Source organism: Lycium ferocissimum, chromosome 2 (assembly GCF_029784015.1).
Source record: "Lycium ferocissimum isolate CSIRO_LF1 chromosome 2, AGI_CSIRO_Lferr_CH_V1, whole genome shotgun sequence".
Classification (NCBI taxonomy): domain Eukaryota; kingdom Viridiplantae; phylum Streptophyta; class Magnoliopsida; order Solanales; family Solanaceae; genus Lycium; species Lycium ferocissimum.
This window is the reverse complement of record NC_081343.1, coordinates 63,400,481-63,408,864: the sequence shown is the minus strand read 5'-3', so window position 1 is coordinate 63,408,864 and position 8,384 is coordinate 63,400,481. Positions and strand designations below refer to the sequence as shown.

General features: G+C 36.6%; 1 protein-coding gene across 1 annotated transcript; it reads right to left on the bottom strand.

Moving 5' to 3' along the window:
* Positions 1–952: 952 nt before the first annotated feature.
* LOC132046714 (serine hydroxymethyltransferase, mitochondrial) lies at positions 953–7,044 on the bottom strand. Its single transcript, XM_059437440.1, has 16 exons — positions 6,836–7,044; positions 6,708–6,758; positions 6,527–6,613; positions 5,947–6,068; positions 5,746–5,822; positions 5,514–5,638; positions 4,744–4,836; positions 4,149–4,241; positions 3,845–4,042; positions 3,571–3,675; positions 2,830–2,895; positions 2,604–2,681; positions 2,252–2,363; positions 2,059–2,169; positions 1,494–1,655; positions 953–1,153 (listed from the first exon to the last, which is right to left on the bottom strand). Exons 1-15 carry the CDS (start codon positions 6,923–6,925, stop codon positions 1,507–1,509), a joined length of 1,557 nt encoding a protein of 518 aa, XP_059293423.1. The 5' UTR covers positions 6,926–7,044; the 3' UTR covers positions 953–1,153; positions 1,494–1,506.
* Between the last annotated feature and the right edge of the window lie 1,340 nt (positions 7,045–8,384).

Sequence of the window (8,384 nt, the reverse complement as noted above, 5' to 3'; positions counted from 1 at the left end):
TTGTCAGTTGTTATGTTGGCCTCGTGGGCCCATTGTACATATATATATACATGATATTATGTTCATGGTTGGCGTCCTTGGCCTTATTTTGTCATTCGAGACATAGATGATGCAAGTTATAGTTTGGTTCGCTCGGCCCTAGTAAGGTGCCGGGTGCCAATCAAGCCTCACCTAGGCTGGGACGTGACATACACTTCTATTCTTCTAACAATATTAGAATTATATTCAAGGACTCAAACTTTATCTAGAAGTGCCAAAGATTTAAGGGAGGAAGGAGGTCATTCTAAGAGATGCCTTGAAGGTGAGATATAATATGCCGTTTCCTTTTGATGTCAGGAGTTTGAAAGAGACATGTTTGCTTTGTTTCAATTGATGGTGATGCCTAGATCTATCAAGAGCGTGGAGACTTGATTTTGACAGATATTATTAATACAGAGTTTTATCTTGAAAAGGCACATAACAAAGAAAAAGCATCAGGTAACTTATAAGTTGTCCAAGCTCTCATGGGATGATCGTTGGTACCACCACTCTTTCTCCAAAAATGTCAAGAGTACAAGTGCCTACATATTCAAAATGGTGCGTCGTGGATACACTCTGGAAAGGTTGGGTGGTTAAAGGGTTGCTCGTGGTCGATGGGTGTGTCACATGAATTTGCTCTCATGATTAGGGGTAAACTATGTATTCTGTCTAAAAAAATATTGTAAATCAATCTTTTTACAATTAAAAACGATCCTAAAATATTTTAAAAATCATAGTCAAGAAAACTATTTGACAACCCGATCGTAACAGTGCAATATATTTTGTTACTGAGTAGCATCATTGATATCGTAGGCTTGTAGTCCACTAGGTTACCTTCATTCACTGTCGTGTGCCTCATGGCAACATGATCTCAAGGGAATAAAGCAGAACATTGAAATAACAGAATCCTACTTGTAAATGAACAAAATTCATGTAGAAAACAAGAGTTTATTGCCTTCAAGGACCTCAGTTGGATTGCAAGTGTTTAATATACAAAGTTACAAATTGGCACACATCGGAACCAACGTCTGCTGGATTTTTTTACATATTTAAGAGTGAGAATGATGTACTTCAAAGCAAGCCATGGTTGGATTTTCTTCCCCTTTCACCTTTATGAAGTTGGATATTTAGGTGCCTGTTACACAAGCACAAACCACAAATGGGAAAAGAAAACAAATGAGCCACGATTGAAAATGAAGAGCAAGGAAATAACCACATTAATGGTGTACAAAGGAGTAAATCTGATCTGAACTACTTCTCAAGAAAAACCAACAAGTCTAAGTTTCTTTGAGATCCATATTATGATGCTGATAATATCCCAGTCACAAAGCATAGAAAATGATCCTTATGCTTTCACATCACAGGCCATACTATCTGAAGTACCATTATATATTTATAAGTTTCAGTTGCTATATGGCTCATCGTAGTCAAATGACACAGTTCATGACTAAGCAAAATACCCCTCAATGACATACCTTGTGTATGTACTTAGTTTTTGTACTTCATCGTTTCTTTCTCGAACCCAATTGTAGGGAACTGCTTAGCATACTCCTCTACATCATGGCGGAGTTTTGCAATTTCAGACTTGATTGGAGCACTGGATTCTAGCGTTGCTACAAAGTCTTTCAACTTTGTCCCTGATACAAAAGGACGATATTATGGTGACTGAAGGGTGTTCGTAGTTTTAAAAAAACAACACAAAGTCAAACGAAGCAAGCATTTGAGGTAACAAAATCTGATTTTAAGTCTCTTCTTTAAAGAACTAAAAGGGTGATAATAAAAGGAAACGGCACATACTTTGGGACTCATGTATACCTAACTAGTCAGATGGACATCTATAGACAGAAAATTTATGAGATTTAAGTTATATACTACTCTATCAATATAATTTAACTCGTCATTGCAGGTTATTACTTTGTTAGCATATCAAACTTAATATGGAGAGTTACATATTGTTGTTGGTCAACTTAACTACACTATCAGTGCATAGAACATGAACGTGTATAACCAATATACTTTATTAGCTGGAATCTTACACACCTTGAGATTCAGCCTTTACTTTCACTGCTATCTTCACAGCAGCATCAAAGAAATCAGCAACTTTCACAAAATCTTCCTCAAGAAATCCCCGAGAAGTGAGTGCAGGAGTTCCTGATTAACAACCTTTTTATCGAGTTTGTTTACGACGAAGACTAACTCAATGAAGAAACTATCATAGAGAGAGGTGTTTTACCCATTCTGATGCCACCGGGGACCATGGCAGATACATCTCCAGGAACAGTGTTCTTGTTGGCTGCAATATGTACAGCTTCCAAGACTTTTTCAACCCTAGAACCATCAATACCCTGTAAAAGGACAAGGCTCAATACGTGCTGTGTACTATTTCTTTTGCGATAAAGCATAACAGATGCCAATATATAACATGCAGCAACCTCATGCACTAAAATCTCATCTGATCTTTATAAGAGCTCACTGTAATAACTGTATTGCTTGATTTGATAATTCATCGAAAGCAATTGTTACATTCACTAGTCCTCAACTCACAGAGGAAAGTTTCTCCCTTGTCCTAAGAGATCGTACTTTACCTTGGTTTTCAGGTTCACCAAAACCAAGTGATTATCGGTTCCTCCAGAGACAAGTTCATAGCCCTTCTCCCCTAAAGCCTGCAAGATGGAAAATATGCAGCAGCAATGAAGAAAGTGGTATTATGGAGATAATGACTCAGCCATAATTTATAGCTTACTGAAAATAAACTATAGAATTTCACTAATATGCACTCTATTGGGAACTGCATTCTTCATTGACTCTTACCTGGGCAAATTTTGAGCAGTTGCTGAGGACTTGCTCTTGGTAAGCTCTGTATTCTGGAGTCGTTGCCTGCATTTAGTAGGATTAGAAGCATAATGAGAACAAGCACCATCACAACGGTTTACTTATTTACCTAAGAAATACTCAAGAGCAAAATGGAACGCCTTTTCGAGTTAGTGAAGTTATTTCAGAAAGTGTAGAAGCCAACAAGAAGAAAGAAGAATTTCCAATGGCTAGAGAGGTCGGCTCTTCCAAAAACTCTCAAAACTCTTCGAATATAGTAATACATGAATGACTTTCATGAATGTTTTTAGGCCTTTTCGGAAAATGCAAGAAAATTTGAATTGGATGTAGATAGCCTTTTCCATCTTTTCTTATTTCGATAGGCATCCCACCCTCTTTAGTTTGTAGTCCTCGACTAGCTGCTTCATATAATCATAATATGTTTTTCACCACTTTGAGGGGAAAAATTACTGTAAGATTCAATAAGACATCACAAGTACTATCTATGGGTGTTTATAGTAATATTCCTGGACAATAGGTGCTCTGTATTCTGCTTGTTAAACAAAATCATTTGCTGAACTAAGGTCAAAACCGTTCAGCTCTCAAATCTCAAAAAAGCTTGTTTCATCGCGTAGCACAGATCTTTTACATCCCTGAATAATGAGTAAGAAGATCTTTTACTTAGCCAGTGGCTATACAATTGACGGAACTATCAAAAATGCTGTTGTAAAGATATGAAACCTGTTTCAAGGCAACTGCCAAGCCAGTAATGGTGTGATTGTGGGGGCCACCTTGAAGTCCAGGAAAGACTGCCTGATTAATTTTGTCTTCATAGTCGTACAAGACCTTCAAAATTAACATGACATAATTATGCTATTAGTTTCAACACTAGCTAGTAGGCGATATGTCTCCTAGATTTAGCCAGCAAGTAGAAAAGAGTCCTAAAAAACTGATTGAATATTAAGAGATGCGCCGCCGAAGTAACAGTTAAGTGGAAGTCTTCTCTTTAACTAACCTCCTTGCCTTGCTTGTTAACCTCTTTAACACCCTTCCTGAAGAAAATCATAGCACCACGAGGCCCACGAAGGGACTTGTGGGTTGTGGTAGTGACAACATCAGCATAATCAAATGGTGATGGGATGACTCCAGCTGCAACCAATCCACTAATGTGTGCCATATCTGCTAGCAAAATAGCTTTCTGTTTGTTGCATACCTGTCAGATATGCAAAAAAGCACTAGTTCAAATGCCTTCTCTAAATTTTATTAAGTGGATATAGACAACTAAAGTAAATACTGCATAATGGTAAAGTAAAGTTTACCTTACGAATTCGTTCATAGTCATAAAGACGTGCATAGGCACTAGCACCAGCAACAATTAATTTTGGCCTAAAGAGAGTGGCACTTTTCTCAAGCTGCATAGAAACATAAAAAGCCACAAATTATTCAAACAGAAAAGGTATCTGTTAATAAGAACCTAACATCCAAGCACGAAGTAAAATAGATCAGCCTTCAATAACTTAGTATCTGAATAAACATTTATAAGTTTCTTTTACACTTGCTAACATAACCAGATGAAAAATCAGTTTTAAGAAGTAAAACGAAACTTCAATATAATCTGAAAAATGTATTAATGGAGGCAACGCCAGCTCCAACATATTGTCTTGTACTGATGAAATATTATTTGCACTGAATCAAGGATGGACCTTCTGATATCACATTACGTTACTTTTCATTATCATATTATGATTTGTGCCTCTACATAACTTTTTGCGTCAAAGACAACGAACTCTGAACAAGAAACTGGACTTACAATGTTGAATATGATTATACGAGTTTTCGAGTACACTATTCAAAAGGAGAGGATGAAGGGTAGAAGTCAAATGAAAAGAACTATAAAGAGAAAGCAGAAACTACCTGGTCATAATCAATATAGCCAGTGCTCTCATTCAGTCTGTATGGCATTGTCTCAAAGAATATAGAGACCGCAGATATCTTCTTTGTATCAGTCTGTGATAATTAAACATAACATAAGACAACCCTATACAATGTAATCAAAATTAAACCATAGAATAATTGCACTAGAAAGAAGAACTCAAGTTTTGCCAAGAAATAAGCCGACTCCACACTCCAGATCTGTACAGCATGTTCATGCACTCATGTATGCGCCAATTCAAATGCGCTGAACTTCATATAACTCAAATTTTACCGCTAATAAATCTAAGATCATGCATGATCTTAAAGCAGAAAAATTTGGTCTTATAAAGTGTCAAAGCATCACCAACATATTAAGTTATTACTCTAAGAATCGATGCAATATATGAACCAACCAGATAGAAATTGCATACAGACAGATATAAGCACGTTTAACAGCATTCCAGTTTACACTGTCTTTACTCGCATATCAGATAAAATTTATGGGGTGTTGGCTTAAATCCTAGTGAAATTCTTCATTCACAATAATGCTAAAGCAGAAGAACATAAGTAATATAACTAAATGCACCTCATAGAATCCCAGAAAACATTAATGCTGTACAAAGGACCCTGGAAGGAGTAAAGTATTTACGCCACAAGGCACAAACCACTAACGCAAGCTTCTTCAGTGCTCACATTTTTAATGCTGTGCTGGTTCTCAACAGCCAGAAAACGTGTCATTTAGGACGAGAAACAGCAGAATATAGAAGCACCTGATATCCATGAGAAAGATGTCCACCATGAGGAAGATCAAGAGCCATGATCCGTTCATGAGGTTTTAATAATGCAGTGTAAACATGGAAATTAGCCGGTGATCCTGACAGAGGCTGCACATTCACTGCATTAATAAAAAGGTTAATTGAGGATGATTACTTTTATTTCTAGCACCATTTGTGATGAAATATAATCTGAGGACTACACCCTAATATGAATTAAACCTATTACCTCCCCATTTTGCAGGATCCAACCTGAATGCTTCCAAAGCACGTTTCTGGCATAAGGTTTCTGCCATGTCTATGTACCTGGACAGCCACTCATTCTTTCATAATAGGAAAAGAAAATCTGATATTCATATATCTAACTGATGAAATACAGGTTAATGAAACAAGACTTAGGAGAAGGAAAAATAGTAAACATTCTGCATACTCATTTCCTCCATAGTATCTGGCGCCAGGATATCCTTCACTATACTTGTTAGTCATAACTGATCCAACTGCTTGCATCACCGAAACGGAAGTGAAATTTTCCGATGGAATGAGTTCGAGCCCCTAAAGAAAGCATTTTGTAACTCTGGTAAGACATTTAACTTCCATATCTAACTTCTTCTTTGCATCTTAAACAAAGGAAAGATAATTATCACATATACTATATGTGATAAGAAGAGTAAAAGGAACGAGACATAATAATTCTTAGCTAGCCTTTTTTCTGATAAAAAATTACTTTAGCTAAGCATTCTATGCTCTTAATAGGAGATTGATCAGTTAGTTAATTTCAGCAAATAAGACTCCCCACCAAGTAATCTGAAAAGCGTTTGCATCCAAAGGTGGGGTCTAGTGGACAATAAAATGGGTGAAAAGTGAAGACCAAGGCTCAACTCCCAGCCAAGACAAATTATCAAATCAATCAATTAAGCCTTAATCCAAAATTGGTTGAGGTCAGCTATACCAATATAAGTAACTGAATAAAATTTGAGCGAGCAAGAGGTGGAAAAACAAAGAAACAGAACCTTCCATTGACGCGCTTTCTCATGCTCAATAATATCAGCAATCTCAGGATCAACAACCTCTAGTGGAGCATTCAGTTGCTTTGGCCACTGAAGAGTATTCAGGCTTTCAAGTCAGAAATGAAAAGACACGAGTATAAGTACAATTAAACAACAAACTGATTCCAATTCATAACGAGCTTACGGTGACTCCAGATTTTTCCTTGTCGTAGACAGCTTCACTAGGCAAAGATGACTGCAACAACAACATACATTCATCAAACTAAGCAAAGGCAAGAGAACATAAGGTAATACTACTAAAGAAAGACGAACCATGTAATAGAGAGAGCCACCATTGTGGAGACGCTTAATGGGCTTGTCAACAGTAGAGGACAGCTTACGAAGAGCTATTGCCATAGCCATTGCAGTTATCCTCCTTCTGCACTACCTAACACTTACACACACACACATCCTGAAAGAGTTTTGTGAATGTATTTGTCTTGAGTGGAATTTGGAAGATGATGTTTGGGTGGTGCAAGAAATTTGGATAAATTTTCTGGTCCTTATGGCGCCACCTTATACTCGTATTCCATATCCTTTTCTTTTTACTCATGTTAAAAGTTAATTAACGGCTAAGGAGAGTGTTTAAAATCTTGACCATATCTGCATGTATTTGGAATACATTGGCACTCATTACTTATTTTATGGTAATAAATTCAAACATAGCATAGTTTGATTTTTGTGCATTGAAGTGTAAAATTAGTTAAGTTAGACCTATAATACTGTAAACAGTAACAGGTAATTTTGTTTTCCTAGGATGTTTAAGGTTTGGTAACTAGAAAAATAATACTAGTATAATAATCTGCTAGTGTACAAATAAAATGTCCATTAAGTATTAACTAACTTAGGTCCTTTTAAAAATTAATATATGACTCCCTAAGGATCCCAGAAAAGGGAAGAGAGGGAAACCACTGATTCAATTGTTTGTGGGGCATATGCGTATCTTCCATGAATGCACTCTTTGAATTGAAGTTGAAAAAGAGATATTTGAGTTGGAAGTGGAAAATGTCGTTACTTTAGCCATCCTATTCTGTAATACCAACCATAGATGCCCTATCCAACTTACAAGTTTCTTAGCCACATAGGCGACTCTCCAAGATTAATGTTTCTTTAACCTGTTATGGAATTTGGGGAAGCCTTCACTTTGGGACATTTTGATCTTTCTTGGAATTTACGAACCCACGTGGGTCACTATATACCCTCCGGTGACCCAGCCGTGGGTCCAATGGCACGACGACAGAGGTTTTGAATGGGCCTGAAGCGACAATCTTGTTCATTCCCAGATGGAATCTGAAAGGCTCTTTTGATCTGTAATTATTTGGGCTTTTTACACTTATTTGCCCGTCCATTATAAACTTAAATGGGCTTAGTGGTCTAGCTCAAACTTGGGCCTGATTTTTTATTGGGGAAAAGAACGTCGCTATCCCGAAAATAAGATAATTACCAGCTCATACCCTTTACTTACGCACCTAAAATATTTACCCAAAATGATATAATACTGCAATATGGATATAAATATACAGATATTCATACTTTATTCAAAAGACACAATTTTCTCTATCTTATATACATATATCAAACTATTTCAATAAGACACTCTTAGTACCCCATCGTGGTAATTATAATATCATGAAAGACAATATATAAGATATAAATATACACGTGCTTCTGGGAGATAGTATCCCGTACTTTCGTTGGATTATTCGTATTCATCTTGAGTTTTATGAAAGACGTGTGAAGGGACATATGAGTAGTATATGGAAAGTTGAGTAAGTCACTTTCTCTATCTTATATCTGACTTCGAGGGCAAAACGGTATTATA

Excerpts from the sequence above, each read along its gene's own strand:
- LOC132046714 (XM_059437440.1), bottom strand. The coding sequence starts at position 6,925 with ATGGCTATGGCAATAGCTCTTCGTAAGCTGTCCTCTACTGTTGACAAG. Across the intron at positions 4,242-4,743 it reads GCTATATTGATTATGACCAG|CTTGAGAAAAGTGCCACTCT; the intron begins GTAGTTTCTGCT and ends GTTTCTATGCAG. Across the intron at positions 2,682-2,829 it reads ACTGCTCAAAATTTGCCCAG|GCTTTAGGGGAGAAGGGCTA; the intron begins GTAAGAGTCAAT and ends TCCATCTTGCAG.